Source organism: Poromitra crassiceps (genome assembly GCF_964638095.1).
Source record: "Poromitra crassiceps genome assembly, chromosome: 1".
Lineage (NCBI taxonomy): Eukaryota > Metazoa > Chordata > Actinopteri > Beryciformes > Melamphaidae > Poromitra > Poromitra crassiceps.
This window is the reverse complement of record NC_139623.1, coordinates 89,634,396-89,651,207: the sequence shown is the minus strand read 5'-3', so window position 1 is coordinate 89,651,207 and position 16,812 is coordinate 89,634,396. Positions and strand designations below refer to the sequence as shown.

Below are 16,812 nucleotides of genomic sequence, written 5' to 3'. Positions count from 1 at the left end.
AAGAAGAGAATAAAATGGACATTTAAAAGCATCACAAAAAAAAGAGTATAAAAAGTGCATTAAGCAACTTCATTAAGCACATAAAATGGTTGACAGGAAAATAAAAGATTTAAAAGCATCACAACAAAACTTTAAAAAAAGAGTATAAAAAGTGCAATAAGCAACAGGCGCAGCAGTTGCAGAAAGAGCTCAAACTTATAGAGGACTCATTGGGTTTGCATAGTAGCTGTCAGCAGTTAAAAGCGACGGTAAACATAAAAGTCTTTAGTCTATTTTTAAAAGTAAGTAAGGTTGGGGCAGATCTGAGGTCTTCAGGCAATTTGTTCCAGCTAGCAGAAGCATAGTGGGTAAATGCAGCCTTCCCGTTTCAGACACAACGCGCTCTGTAAACAGGCTACTAAAACATACTAAACATGTCTGACTATGAAAGCAATGAAGATATGCCGTTTACGCTAGATTTGAGGGGATGTCTTTATGAACCTGAATACACGGATGAGGAACTTGTCAGATCGACCTAGAATGGGCAGAGAGAGAGAGAGGAGAAAGAGGCGGAGCAAGAAGACGCAGATCAACAGAGTTGGAGAGCTACTGCTGCTGAGTAGCCTATATAGGCTATGTATTTATTTATTTGTTTTTTAACTGACAACATTGTTAGATTTAGGTACTATAGTCTCTCGCACCATGGGATTTGGCGCAGCAGTGCTCTTCAGTACATGGGTTTGCCTTTGCTCTGGACGTGGAGGTAAATAATCCTTTTATAGGTGAAATGAGCACCGTACACTCAATTGTTTTTATCCTCGCTGGCTTTGTGTCGAAGCTCAACCCTATTTCAACAAGCCAGAGTTGGGTGTATTCACACCTCTGGGTCGTTTGCTTTGTTCCGATTCAGGTACTTAATTGATACAATTGTTGCATTTGTGCCTTGGTTCGTTTGTGTTCACACAGCCACAAATGAAACGGTCCAAATAGTATTGTCAAACTTCCTGGATTGGCCAGCAGAGACTCTGATAGGCTAATAGCCTCTCGGGATGGACAAAATAATTCCCAGAGATTTTCCTATATGATTATAAAAATGCGTTTTGTTAGACCTACATTTTAGGCTATGTCGGGCGTCCGCCGTGCGAGGAGAGAGAGAGAGAGAGAGAGAGAGAGAGAGAGAGAGAGAGAGAGAGAGAGAGAGAGAGAGAGAGAGAGAGAGAGAGAGAGAGAGAGAGAGAGAGAGAGAGAGAGAGAGAGAGAGAGAGAGAGAGAGAGAGAGAGTTCTTTATTTATTTATTAATGTATGCTATGTAAGCCTATGTATTTATTTAGCCTATTTAGGCTATTGGGAATTTGGAGATAGAAGATCAAAGACCCTCGCAAATTCTGCTATTAGGCTACTATCACGGAGATGAGGATTAGCCGAGACATATGAACACCTGTCCTGTCAGGAATAAAATATTAATAAATAATTTAATAATAACGGACATTTCGAGGAAGACATGCAATCAGTCTGATTGTCTGATTGAACCAGACAATCTTATCACAAAGAAGGCTGGCTCTGATTACCACGATTTGTTTTCATTTATTGAATGGAGACCAGAGAGAGCACCGCACACAGGCAAAATCCTAGAGATTCAACACATTAACGTTGCTTCCCATGGTCCGAGGTAAGTTGATTGAGTTCAAACTGCTGATGTGATGATCCAAAAATCCCCCAAAGTCTATCGATGCAAGTCACAAGTCGCCAAAACAGGATCTGAAAGATGTTGTTTTTAAACGATAAAAATGCTCGTTCTTCAGGCCATTACGCACAGCGCAGCTGACTACGGCAGCTGGTTTATCCAAAAATGCGCACCGTTTACTGCTGTTGTGGCGGATCGAGGTCGGCTCACGTTCTCACCACAAACGAACCGCACCAGAGTTCGTTTGGAAGCGGACCGAGACCACCCTTTCTTGGCGATCTCGGTCCGCTTGTTTTGTCCCGCATCCGAGTGCGATTGCTGTGTTCACACTCCCCCAAACGAACCGCACCAAGGGGGAAAATGCTCTCCGTTTCGGAATAACTGCTCCAAACGAGATAGGTGTGAATACACCCTGAGGGCATGATCCGTGACAGGGAAATGATGGAATACAGTATCACTAAGGTTTTGATTGCTACAGCCTGGAAAATCATCAAGTGCGTACCATTTTGTCAACTTGCCTCGCTGTTTACAGACATACAGTACAGAGCGTGTTGTGTCTGAAACACCTACCTAAATAAATACATAGCCCAAGTTAGTGACTGCCGTGGATACACAAAGCCAGCGAGGATTAAAAACAATTGAGTGTAACGGTGCTCATTTCACCTATAAAAGGATTATTTACCTCCACGTCCAGAGCAGAGGAAAACACATGTACTGAAGAGCACTGCTGCGCCAAATCCCATGGTGCGAGAGACTATAGTACCTAAATCTAACAATGTTGTCAGTTAAAAAATAAATAAATAAATACTAGGGCTGTCACTTTTTCCCAAAATAAAGTTCGAACGAACTTCGAATTGCCCGCAAAATGTTCCAATATATTCAAAGCTTTTTGGTTAATTAATTATTATTATTATTATTATTATTATTTTCGCAGGCCAGGCCACTGGGCATCGGCCCAACGTGCCCGATTATGCAGTCCGCGCCTGCCGGTTACATCGTATAAATATATATATAATATAAAATATTAAAAGAATATTAAAAAAAAATCCTCAGCTGTCCTCATGGTCCAGTCAGTCAGCTCCTCCTCTGCTGTGTTAGCTTGGACGCTTACAGTCACAACACTGCCTCACACACTTGGCTGCATCCAACTCGAGACAACTTTTCAGACCCTGGAGACAATCTTTCTCAGAAGATACTAATGTGACAAATCTGGAGACTTTTTTTTACATGGGATTAACATTACCAGCAAGCAGCAGTTGGTTAATTTGGTTAATTAATTACTTTTTTTTAATAAAAAATAATAATAATTCGAACATGGCAAATTACATTCGAACATGCCCCTCCTCCCCCACATTCAAAGTTAAATTCGAATTTCAAATAAAAAGTGACAGCCCTAATAAATACATAGCCTATATAGGCTACTCGGCAGCAGTAGCTCTCCAACCCTGTTGATCTGCGTCTTCTTGCTCCGCCTCTCTCTCTCTCCTCTCTCTTTCTGCCCATTCTAGGTCGATCTGACAAGTTCCTCATCTGTGTATTCAGGTTCATAAAGACATCCCCTCAAATCTGGCGTAAACGTAAATAGCTGATCAACAGCAAGACTGCGGTTTTATTGATGAAATGAGATGTCATAGCAGATGCATTCTTTCTTTAGGAATAAAACTTGATAACTCTGTGACCCTAGAATGTCTGTCGGGACCAGAGCATGTGAGCGGAGCGGAGCGGGGGGATTTTGGCTTGAGCGGTGAGCGAGGACCAGAGCGATACCGGAGCGAAAGTTGGAGCGGCACCGATCACCCGCTCAGTCCCGCTCCAGTTTCGATCACAACATGTTCGAACCAGAATGCATCGGTGCGTGGCCATGTGCACGCCCACTATTTTCTTGCCAGCTGCTGCGAGATGAGAAGGAAGAGAAACCGACTCTGCAGCCGACTCTGCTGAGCTCATGTTATTTGTAGTGAGCAATGCCCATTGCCCAGGCGTTTAAACGCAAATTAAAACACCCTGGCCTTTTTATCTTTTTTATTCTTTTGAGTGGAGCGGAGCGGTGAGTGCGAGCGGGTGAAATCTGTATCGAGTGGGGAGCGGTCTGGAGCGGAGCGGCCGGGAGCACTGGAGCGGGTGGAAAGGTCCGCTCCGTGAGCGAGGAGCGGTAATTATCACTGCTCCACTCCGCTCACATGCTCTGGTCGGGACACATTTTTCTCCACTCAGATCAAGCTAGAGCTCCGCCCACGGGACTCATGGATCGGCAAGTCAGCTCCCCATACACTCTACAACTGGTATGGAGTTCATACAACTTTATGTCCAATAATCCAAACTATACCTTTAAAGGAATATGTGCGGGAGGCGGGGAAAAGTCACGTCTTCATTGAGAAATGTATCGTGCCTTTTTAACTAGACTGACGGACTCTGAAATTAAGATGGACATTTTGCTTTGTTTTCTCGCCATTTCGAACACTCGCATAAAACATTACTGATAGTGTCATGATGCTGTCCTCTTAACACACTGGACTGGTTATCAAACTTTCTTTCACCTCAAGGACCCCTAAACAGACACAAATTAGACCATGGCCCCCATTTGATAAGATTTTGACCCAGGGTCCCCATCTGATCTGATTTTTGCTTTTAGATGTTTTATTGCAGAATGTATATGAAACTCATGACCAAAATATTCATTCAAAACATTCTTATGGATGGGACAACCACCATCTAAGGACGACTCACTCGTTTATTTAGAAATAAACGTTTAGTCAGAGTGAGGGCTTCCATAGAACCAAGATAGCGGTTTAGCCTTGAAGCTCGGTACAACTCCGCACTAAAAACTGCTTTAAAACCCTGAATTAGTGACCTGGAATGGCAAGAAACAATCCAAACAAGCCAAAACAATCGCTGACTAAGAAATATTCACCCGAAATCGTGCCTCACAAAGAACGACAGACAAAACTACATCTACAGCACACGGTGAAGAAGCTAACATGGCAGACTTAGCAGCGGTGCTAGCTGAGCTAAAGTCGCTCCGTTCAGAGTTTGGAGGGTTTGGAAACAAACTGGACAGCATAGATAAGCGCATGGAATACATCCAGGAAATGCTGCCGCGCTCGGGACACAGCCGATGGTTTGTACGCAGACGACGTAATATTATACCTACAGTACATGACTCGGAGAGGTCGATCCCTCCTCTTTTAGAATTAATCACTTCCTTCGGTAAGCTGTCCGGATACACAATTAATTGGACAAAGAGTGACTTTATGCCTCTCTCTGATGTCTTCACCCCCGGCTTCTTGGAAAACCTCCCATTCAAATTGGCTAAAGATCGTCTCACTTATCTTGGCCTGACCATACCCAGAGATCCTAAATTAATACTTAAGTTGAATGTTGGTGAATATGTTTTGACACTCAAGCAATGTATATAAAACTGGAAAATCCTCCCTTTGTCCATGATTGGTCGTATAAACTCAGTCAAGATGGTTTCACTTCCCAAGTTCCTCTATTTGTGTCAAAACCTTCCTATTTTCCTCACATCTGCTTTCTTTAAAGAGCTGGACTCCATAATTATGTCTTACATCTGGAATGATAAGAACCATAGAATTTCCCTGGCCCTGCCAGTGTTTAGACACTACTATTGGGCTGCTAATCTTAGGGCTTTGATGTTCTGGCGGCAGGGAACTCCTGACAATCTAATTCTTGGGGATCCCCTGTGGCTGAAAATGGAGGCGAGCTCTATTGTGAACTCATCTCTGCCAGTTATGTTATTTTCTAAGCTAGAGCAGCACGGGACTTTACAACATTTAAGTTTTGTTGTGAAAAATTCAGTCAGAATTCTGAACCAAATTAGAGGTGTTCTGAGTCTATCTGATGTTTCTGTCCTCACACCAATTTGTTTTAATCATTCTTTTTCACCACCATGGTCAGACAAAATCTATCATCCCTGGAGTGAGAAGGGGCTGGTTTCCATTAGGGACCTGTACATAGATGGTAATTTTACATCCTTCGATCTTCCGAGAAGGAAATTTGAGTTGCCTAACACACACTGGCTTAGATACCTACAAGTCAGACACTACATTAGATCCAAGATTCTGGATTTTGAGGCTCTCCCAAGTGAACATGTTTTTTTTTATGTTTTGTTAAGCCCCCCTCACTCTAGGCATCTTATTTCCAGATTTGTGTGTCTGTTTGATGATCACATCAGGGTCCCCACTGAGAGGATTAGAGAGGAGGAGGAGCTTGGTGTTGATTTGTCTGAAATTATATGGGACAGGAGTCTGTCTTTGGTCCAACTCTGCTCGGTTAACAGCAGACACCAGCTGATCCAATTTTAAGTCACTCATCGTCTTCATTATTCCAAGGCTATACTGCACAAGATCTATCCTTCCATCTCACCACTGTGTGATAGGTGTCAGGTGTTAGAGGGTACACTATCCCATGCTTTTTGGTTTTATCCTTTACTTTCCGGATTCTGGGCCAAGATATTTGACTGGTACTCTAAGGCCTACAAAGTAGCCCTTCAACCAGAGGCAGAACTCGCCATCTTCGGCTGCTCAGAATCCTCACTTTTCCTCCCTATGGCTGTGCAGCAGTCCCTGACACAGGGGACGACTGTCGCCAAGAGACTTATTCTTAAGGAGTGGAAGTCCCCCTTTTCACCTTCCTTCCAGCTGTGGCTGGAAGGAAGGTGAGGAAGGATATGTATGTTATACATATGGAGAGACTCCGGTTTCTGAGGATCAATTCACTTAAGAAATTCTCTGAGGTCTGGGATCTGTTTCTGGCCTATTTGGACGAGGTTAGAGGTGACTTATGACTCGCCTGACTGACTCTCTATGGACCCCTTGCGTGGGATCCCACGCACATTTCTTGCAAGCACATTGACACTTTACATGGCTGGTATCACTATGCATGCTGAAAAGTTGATATATGTATGTTTTTGTCTTTGTTTGAGCCTGTTGTTCTGTTCTGTTTTGTTCTGAAAATTGTAAAATAAAATATATATAAAAAAAGAAAAAGAAAACATTCTTATGGATGGAATTGTAGTGAAAATAATTATTCCTCTTTTTGCTGGGGACTCCCTGGAACGGATCATTGGGGGTCCCCGGACTTCACTTTGAGAACTACTGCTCTTTTGTTGTTGTTGAATAATTTGCTGTACTATTTGAATTGTTTTTGTTTGTTTTTCCAAGGTTTATTTCTTAAGATAAAGATAAAGATCAGGACAGTATTGGGGTCTGTGTCAATGGACCAGCCTAAAAAATATCACCTGCTCCCTGAATCTTGCTCCCATTACAGCATCAAAGACCCACTTTGTATTGCAACATTGTACAAGTAAAGCTAACTGGGTGCAGGCCTTCATTTCCTTCTGTCCTTTATCATCTTCCCTCAGATATTTCATGGACGGTGCAGAGTCCAGCTCAGGGAGCGAGATGGAGGACGACCAGAGTGAAGAGGAGAGGGACACACGGGTAAATGTATTTATTGAACCTGAAAAAGAAATGATCAAATGAAAAATGAATCAAAGTTTTGAATGGCCTGTCCAATCTTCTCTCAGACTCCGCAGAAACAGGAGAGGCAGGTCACTCCAAAAAAGACGTCAGAAAAGCTGAAGGAAGAAGATGAGTATGGCGGCTCCACAGACCTAGAGGAACCAGGTTTGCATCCAGCTTACTTGAATAGAAGTCTCACTGTACAAAGACATGCATTGTAGTTCAATGAAGCTACAGCTCAGCTCAAGTTTGGCATCAACATCAACATTTCGTTGCCACTTCAAACACTCTGTCTGGACTGACCTTAACTACGCCTATTTCACATCCCACCCAAGAGAACTCTTTCCCCGAGTGTTTGTGTTTGCCCCCCCCGTTTCTCCTTCCCCTTGAGATGTGTGGCTCGGAGAACTAGGAGGAGCAGGCAGCACATCCCGGCTTCATTATGCAGTGCTGCCCACTCCTCGTTCTCCGAGCCACACATCTCAAGGGGAAGGAGAAATGGGGAAAACACTCGACTTCGGGGAAAGAGTTCTCCTTGACCGGTGACTGCCTGGCTGTAAAGAGAGGCGTTCGGGGTGCAGCGGAGTCGCCTCTGCTGTTTACGGTAGTTTGGTGTCCGTGGTGGTGGAGGACAGCGACGGGAATGAGGCGGAAGCGGTGTGTGAGTGTGCGCGCCTCGCATCGGCGGATGAGCTCGGAGGAGTCGCTTGCTTGGCAGGGCGGGAAGAAGCAGTTGTGGCGACCAATCAAATGACTTCGGGGCTTGGCCAATTACAGACCAATAAGCATCCTCCCAGTTATCTCCAAGATAGCTGAGAAATGGGTGTCAAAACAGTTTACAAAATATCTTGATGAAGGCCAGACTCCACTCCACCCGTTGCAGTTCAGCTTCCGTGCCAATTACTCTACTGAGTCAGCTAACTGTGTTTTTATTGAAAAAGTAAAATGTCTGCTGCATAAAAACCCATACGTGGGTGCTGTTTTCCTGGATCTCAAGAAGGCATTTGACACCAAACTGTCCCACTTCAACTTCTCCACAAATACAGTGCAGTGGTTCAGGTCATACCTAGCCGGCAGAAAACAGTGTGTCAAATCACCTTACCGTGACAGCCCAGTAGGTGTCCCACAAGGATCAATACTTGGGCCTTTACTTTTCTCCATGTATATTAATGATCTGCCTGATTATATTTGTACATGGTAAGAGGACCGAGCTAATTTCATCTAGCCTCACAAGTGCCCTAGAGAAGACACAGCTCTGGTTAAACGACACATGCTTACTCTTGAATACCAAGAAGACTGTATGCATGATGTTCAGCAAACGAGCAGCTAAACTCACAAGTTCTGGTGTGTTTCTGGGGGGGGGGGGGACTAGAACTAGTCTCCCAGTTCAAATACCTCGGAGTTATCTTGGACTCAAATCTCTCCTTCAAGAAACACATCAAAAAAGTGAAACCGACAATCAAGTTTAATTTACAAAATTTCAAACACATTCGGCCTTTCTTAACAGTTGATGCTGCAAAGTCATACCGTCATTGTTTGATCTTCTCCCACATTGAATATTGTTTTACGAACTGGTCATTTGCGGGTGCTACAGTCATAAAACCTATTGAACAGCTTTTCAATAGAGCCATCAAGGTATTTGATAGAAAACCATTGTCACACCATCACTGTAACATTCTGGAAAAACATCACTTCTTGAGCTTTGAAAATGTTAAGGTCTTCAAGAGTGCTTGTTTCATCTACAAGTGCCTTCACGGACTAGCTCCCCCACCTGTAAAGGAATTCATACACACGAAAAGAATCACTGGACTTGGCACCATGTCGGAAACAAGAGGTGACTCTGCAGTCCAGCTCAGACTGACCACCTTTGGCCAAAATGTCCTGTCCATAAAAGACTGCCAGATCTGGAACAGTGTCCCTGGCATTATAAGGGAAAGCCCCACCCTTGCCACCTTCCGAGGACAATTGAAAAAATGGCTGAAAGCCAACCAGACTTGTGAACACGCTGCACTTTGTAGCACGCACGCAAACACACACGCACTATTACACGCTCACAAGTACATACGCACACACAACATACTCTCACTCATCCATAACACGTACATACCCCTACACATACACACGCACACACTGATACACAACATTGTAATTTGTTTATGGTTTTTATACACTTTTAATGCTCTTAATGCACTTTGTTTTAATGCACTTTGTTTCCTGTATTGTTGCTCTGTTTTATATCCTTGTTCTTATGTTGTTTTATGTTGGGGACTATGGATGCAAACTAGCCTCGTGCTAAATCCCGCATTTTTTACACTTGTATCATTTTACATGTTTCAACGTGTTCATTAATTATGCTTGTCCCTCCCAAATAAACGAGTAAAGTAAGTAAAGTGGTTTCATCTAAACTGGGTTGCGAAAAGTATACACGCCGCTGGGACTGGTCCAGCTGTCCCTGCAACAGAGGAACAGCAAACTGGATTTTCTTTGCACCTGTTTTACTTCCTGCATCCTAGGGGCACTTTACACGAGGACGGTTTCCTATGGTGACGGGGAATTATTGTATCGTTAGTGCCTCGCTTTTAGACGGCGACGGCGAATTTGGGCTTAGGAAACGACACATTTTGAAACCACCTTCCAGAGTGAAATTCTTTGAGACGCTTCCCGCTGAGGGCTTCATGTAATCGCTTGAAGACGGCACATTTCAGAAACTCTGACGTGCCTGCACACGCGACACACGCGATTACGCCATAGCCGTTTTCAAAATAAAACGTCAGTATGAATGAAGTTTGGCAACATTCAGAATTAAGCTACACTGCGGCCAACTTCAGTTACATGTTCATAACGTTACTGCTGCGAGGAGCTGATGGCTGTACCCGGTCGGCATTTAATGTTAGTTACAAAAGCACGTCGACAGTGTTTTCTCACTGCCAGTAGCCTACAGTAGGGGTTGACAGATGTCACACTCAGCGCTCCCGGTCCTCGCTGCTCGTTAAAGATTTCCAATAGGCGTTATTCTGATAAACTGGTCACATATATGTTACATTCTCACCCGACAAATATTAAAACTTTAAAAGAGTTTGGGTTTTTTTTAGCTTGAAAAAAGCTTTTTGGCAAGTCTAAATGACTGCGGAAGGCGTACTCTACTTCCGTGTTTAAAACAGGAAAGACGATTACGAAATTACGTCATGCAGAAGCGTCCTTGTATGGGCAAAGAATAAGGTGATCACACTGCCACCTAGCGACCTGACATTTACATTACGGCGTTTTAAAAATTCAACAGCGCTCATGTAAACAGGGAGAAGGTGTGAAGGAAACGCTATTGTGTCGTTTCTTCCAGAAACTGTCCTCGTGTAAAGGGCCCCTTAGACACAACATGGCTGATTTGGGTGAGATGTGAAATAGGCTAATTAGAAGGTGTTATGTGTACTGCAGAATAGGGCTCCCAACGAATGATATTTTCATTATTCATTAATTTGTTGATAATTTTCTCAACTAATCGATTAGTCTGGTCTTTAAAATGTCACGAAACATTGGAAAATATTGGAAAAGCCCAAGATGACATCCTCGTCTTCTTTTGTCCTGACCAACAGCCAAAGATAATCAGTCTTAGAAGATGAAAGAAACCAGAAAATATTCACATTTAAGGAGCTGGAACAAGATAATTTTAATATTTATCTTAATATCGCACACCTATAATCAGAGAGGTTTGGACAATACAAGGTTCGCACAATTGCTCAACTGCAAAGACCAGTTGAGCTGGCGAGGCCACTGCGGGTGAGGCGTGCCGATGTGAGGCCGGGCGAGCGTCTGCGACCTGGACGGGAAACCAACGAGGGGCGATATTATGACTCTAAAACTTGAAATCTTTTTCCAGAAGTGCGCGCAACTGTCACGGCTGCAAATGTTGGCGGTACTTCCACTCCACCAGACCAGACGAGTTCAACAAATAGGGAACAGACACACAGAGAACTGTGCTGCTGTCTATGTGCTGCCGTGGAATAATGAGGGACGGTAGAAATAAGCGAAGAGGAGGGGAAGGAGGAAGAGGACGAGGCACAGTACAGGCTAGAAAGGAGCGTGCGCAGCTAGCTCTGTTGCTAGTTTAGTCTAAAAACGACTATAAACAATAGTTGGTGATACATTTTCTGTAGATCGACTAATCTTTGCAGCTCTACTGCAGAAAATGTTGTCGGGATAACAGAGAAAGCACTTTTAGATCAGCTGTATTGGTCTGTTGTACGATGATGACCTTATGGGCCCTATCGTCGCAAAAGCGGTAATTTAGCGTTTGCGCTGGTTTAACGACACGTGCAATGCAAATTGCGGGCATGCACAAGCAACACGTTCTCACTCCGAGCGCGTAGCATATTGACGCTTTGTCCCATCCCTTGTGCGTCGCTTGTTACTAACATGGTACCCTTGAGCGACCCATGAAACGACTTGGGCTTTCCGACTAAACTCAATGTAAACCCATGGAAGTCATCTTTGACGCTCATGGCAACTGCTCCCCCATTAGCCTAACTGCTCCCCCATTAGGGTCTGGGGGGAGGTTAGGTTTAGGCGTGGGGGGTGGGAGAGGTTAGGTTTAGGGTTAGGGTCTGGGGGAGGTTAGGTTTAGGCATGGGGGGTGGGAGAGGTTAGGGTTAGGGTCTGGGGGAGGTTAGGTTTAGGCGTGGGGGGTGGGGTGGGAGAGGTTAGGTTTAGGGTTAGGGTCTGGGAGAGGTTAGCTCCTCTCCCCAGACCCTAATGGGGGAGCAGTTGACTAATGGGGGAGCAGTTAGGCTAATGGGGGAGCAGTTGCCATAAGCGTCAAAGATGACTTCCATGGGTTTACATTGAGTTTAGTCGGAAAGCCCAAGTCGTTTCATGGGTCGCTCAAGGGTACCATGTTAGTAACAAGCGACGCACAAGGGACGGGACAAAGCGTCAATATGCTACGCGCTCGGAGTGAGAATGGGTTGGCACAAGCGCATGCCTGTTATAATTGTACTGGACATAGGCGTGCCACATGCCAAACCAGGCTTTTCAGCGCAAAAATGTGGGGATAGATGGCATTATCCTATCATCAGCAGCGCACAATTACTTTGCGCTAAGAGCTTTTAAAAGCACCTCTTACGCACTAAATACCCCGCTGCGCTTGAACGCACCATAATCTCAGTGCTGCGCAGAGCAGTGCAGAGTAAAATTCCTTTTGGATATGTCATTACGCACAGCCTTGCCACGCCAGCACATCAAATTCTGCTGCTAAAATTGGGTATTAGCAGATAATTCAGTGAGGCAATCAACTATAACTCACTGAGAAACTTTTATCACATCACAAAGACCCCTCGCGCATGACTCTTGGGTATCTCTCCCCTACTGGTCAGTGGTCACTTCCGGCCAGATCCAGCAAGTAGGGATGTCGACGGTTAACCGTTAACCGTTTAACCGCTGACAACGTCATTGGTCGGTTAAGCATGTCGGTCAAACGGTTAATTTGCATATTAAATTGGCATGCAACGTGTTGCCAATATGGTGTTTTTTTTTTCCCTTTGCGGTAAGCAACAATGTTAACGTAGCCTAAGTAGTTACTGTAGCAGCATTATATAGGAATGAAAAGCTCCTGCCACTGCCTGAACAACATTCATTTAGAGAAAGGCTTTTCCAAATGCAAAAGCAGTGTGCATTGTCAGCACTGACTGTCTCTCTCACTGTCCGCCTCTCCCCCCGCGTGCGAGATGCATGTGCTCTGTGATAAACTCAGCTCTACACATGCGCCACACCCCCGCCCCCCCTCTGCTTTGACCAGACGGGAGAAGACGCCCTGCCCTGTGCAGACTACAGCGAGCCAGTCAGTCATGCTCCTTCTGTGTTCCAGCCGCTGTCATGAAACCATGAGGTTACTTTCAATGACGTGTTTCAAAACAAGCTGCGTCTTCCACATCGATTCACTGAGGAATCCACACTTTTACCGTAAATTGAGTTCTCTCCGGGTCTGTCTGTCTCTCAGGTGTAATAATCCCACAACGATTACAGCAAGAGTGAGAATGCTCTTCTAAACAAAGTGGAAATTCGTTCAATTAGCGACACGTTTCGTTCTGAGCTTTTAAAATTAGTTTCTGCTGGTTTTATTAGACTATTTCCGACACATGCAGTAAGATAATTCATTTAAGAATTGTGAGCGTGAGTATGGGTTTTTTCCCTCCGTATTTCCCCCTTCTGCAATGCGTGCAGCTCCTATCATAGCCTATCTGAGGAATGTTTTTGTTTAGATGGAGGATTAACTTGTCTTCTCGTTTTGTTAATGTGTTTTTTTCTGCTTGTAGATGTAAAAAATAAACGCTTTATCATGAAAAAAATCAAGCATTTGTTGTGGGAATGGTTTAATGGGGCACAGACAGTCAAATAGCGCATTTTAATCTTCTCGGTTAACCGACAGTTGTCGGCTAATGAGGGTCGGTTGTCGGTCAAGAAAAATTATGATTTTCGACATCCCTACCAGCAAGGCCCTCCAGTCTATGTAAATCATAGCTCTACCTCCCCCTCACGGCCTGGCGGTCCCATTACGCCTCCTCTCCCTATCACTATCTCTGCTGCTACTTTCAATCAAATTCCTGTATACTAGGGATGTTCATTTTTAATCAATTTCCATAATCTAAATTCGGGAAAATAAACGATCAATTATCGATTATCGATAGCGTAATAATAATAATATATATATATATTTTTTGTAACTCTGGTCTGGTAATACCGTTGCGCGTTCTCGGCCAGCTATAATGGCGATGCCGCTGTGTAGTAAGAATATCAGACACTAGCGCTGTGGCCAGGTAAACAAACATGTTACATCTCAGGTTACATGATGTAAGGCACTCGGCGTCTTCCAGCTTAGCTGACAGCACAAGAGTCAACAGGCCTGAGCTCGGCGCATCCTTATAACGTCATGAGCGCGCCTGCGGTAACGTTGACAACCACAGTCTATGGATGTAGCCACAGTCACACAGCCTTACACTAGCTAGCTAGGCTACTGTACTCACATTTTGAAAGTTTCAGGCAGCTCACCGGCCGTGGCTTCCAGGCTTATAAACTTGCGACAAAAACCTCATCTGTCCTGATGGTCGAGTTCCATTCAGCTGCTCTCAGAGTCCGACGCGTGGATATTATTATTTGCCACGAGATGTGTGTGAATTGATTCAGGTGGGCGTTAGCAGCTAAAGGCTAGCTCAGTCCATGCTGACTGCTGCTACTTCATAGTTCATAACGTTATAAACAAATAAAATGACTTGAATTCACTTAAACACATGTACCGTTAGTCACACTTTGTTGGAAATTAGGAGAGAAGTGTACGAAGTGTCACAGTTATAACCACCTCGCTGAGGTCCGCAGACTGCTGGGTGCGTTTGTTTGTGTCCGCAGCGCATGCCGTTGTGAATTCCCCATGTTTAAAACAGTTTTGTTGGCACAAAGGCCCCCGCCCAGCCAGAAAACTAGAGACTATATGAAGCTCCACCTCACGTTAGTCGGCTGTGCAATGGAGTGGGACTGGGGCGAGGATGAACCTAAACCTAGTCCGCAAAAAAACAAAAACAATAATCAATAAAAATTCCACATGATCGATTTCATTCCTCAACGATCAATTATCGTTGGTCGATTATTGATGAACATCCCTACTGTATACATTACTTCTATCCCCTCCACTGAACGTCTCGCCATACTGCAAGACCTATGGGGGTCACAGAGAACAATTTTCATGCCTCCGCCGGCGATAGCCAGGCCGGAGGCATTATGGATCCGGGTTGCCGTCCGTCCGTCCGATGTTCATTAACGCGATATCTGAGGAACGCCTTGACCGAATTTAATCAAATTTGCCTCAAACATCGACTTAGACTCAAGGATAATCTGATTAGATTTTGCTGGTCAAAGGTCAAGGTTACTGTGACCTTACGAACACCATTCCCAAGTTCCCAAGAGTGTTCACATACAAACACTCGTCCAATGTTTTGACTTCTTCTGGATATATGTGTTCATATTGCTTGAGGTGATGTCTGATTGTTGCAGCCAACAGAAAGGGACTGGCAGATGCACCAAATGGTACACGGGTCATTCTCATGACCTTCACCTTCAGATCTCCTGGAGTCACTGGCTTCTCTTTAAGCCACAGGAATCTCAACACATATCTGTCCTTTTTATTTAGATATATTTGTAAGAACACCTTACTGATATCTGCCATCATTGCAACTCTATGTTGTCGGAATTTTTTATCAGAATGCTCAGCAGATCGGGATTTAAATTTGGTCCTGTTAATAAACATTCATTCAGAGAACTGCTGTCCTCATGTGAGGAGGTGTCAAAAACAATCCGCATTTTAGTAGTTGCTCTGTTCTCCTTAACACATTGAGTGCCAAGGACGTCTGTGCACGTCCTAAAAAAAAGTAACGAGGAGTGCCAAGGACGTCTGTGGACGTCCTAAAATCATAATTCATATTATTCCATAATTCTGCTGTTTAAGGTCGTACCCAGCCAGTGAGCATGAATCCCTTCAAGGGATCACACGGCGCCACCTTAAACATCGTCACGGAAGCTGCGCCACCCACCTCAGATCCTTTACTTTGTGCAGGAGAAAGCAGGGAAAGACGTGATCAAAGAGGAAACCGATGCATGCTTCAGCCAGAGCCGTATATATTGCTCTGTCTGCAGCGGAGAGTGGGCTCGGCTGCATCCGCGCTCACAACTGAGCTCTTATGCTTCTATCTATCTCCACACGATTTCCTGCCAGAAAGCCAGCATCCGAAGCCGAATGGCCAAGCCTTTTCGTTCAGTCGCGTTTGCCAGCGCGCATCATTTCCTTGATGCGCGCTGGGATCCGTCCGGGGCAAAAACGGAGTCGAGAAAACAAACTCTGTGCGTGTGGGAGGAGCCCGCAGCTCAGAGGTGGAGAGGGGGGGAGAGGGGGAGAGGGGGGGGGGGGGGGGGGGCACGCAGGCTGCACAGAAACCACACCACGCCACCACATCAGAAAACACCAGCCAGAGTCAGTGAATGTGCTCGAAATTAGAGTGCAAAAGGTATTCATAAAAGTGACTATATCTTGGAAAGTAAAAAAAAACGACAGAAAACCCTTGAAAGTGCACTTCTTACAGAGGCTGTCATTTCATAATGGAACTGTCTAGAAACAAAATTTCTTCTTTGGAAGAAGCAGGAGTGTTCAATGTTTCATTAAAGTCCAGCCCCGTCAATATAGCCATAATAGAAAAAATTCTATAGCTGTTTTCAACTGAATGGAAGTTAATCTGGCACAGGCTGCAGACAATTTTACTGAAGCGCTGTGGCACTCAATGTGTTAATCACTGGATGATGGGGCATATAATATACTGGATTTCCTGTTTCACAGTTAATTACTTCTTCAATAATGCCCTCTGTGATGTATTCTTGAAACACTTGGTTATAGTTTTCATACAGCTGGTCATTATTCTTCAGTCAATTTTAGATTGTCCTCCTTCCAAGGCAAACAAACTTCATATCTGCCATTGTTGCACTTTACCGATTGTTGGAACTTCAGCAGCGCGTCTGCGTCTGGGCTCCGCCCACTTTCCAAATGAACCCCCAAGGACTCCGTTTCCCAGAAACTGCGCAGTTGATCGGCCAGTGTCTGTTCCTCTCCAACACTCAGGTGGAAGACTCCAACATTCAGA

General features: G+C 44.5%; 1 protein-coding gene across 2 annotated transcripts in view; it reads left to right on the top strand.

Annotated features, from left to right (window-relative positions):
* The window catches only part of xrcc1 (X-ray repair complementing defective repair in Chinese hamster cells 1), a 49,005-nt gene that overhangs the window by 17,920 nt on the left and 14,273 nt on the right, over window positions 1-16,812 (top strand). For both annotated transcript variants that reach the window (XM_083633506.1, XM_083633505.1), the window contains exons 11-12: window positions 7,045-7,123; window positions 7,210-7,309. In XM_083633506.1, the coding sequence (XP_083489632.1) occupies window positions 7,045-7,123; window positions 7,210-7,309 (179 nt within the window). The remainder of the gene's footprint in view (window positions 1-7,044; window positions 7,124-7,209; window positions 7,310-16,812) is intronic.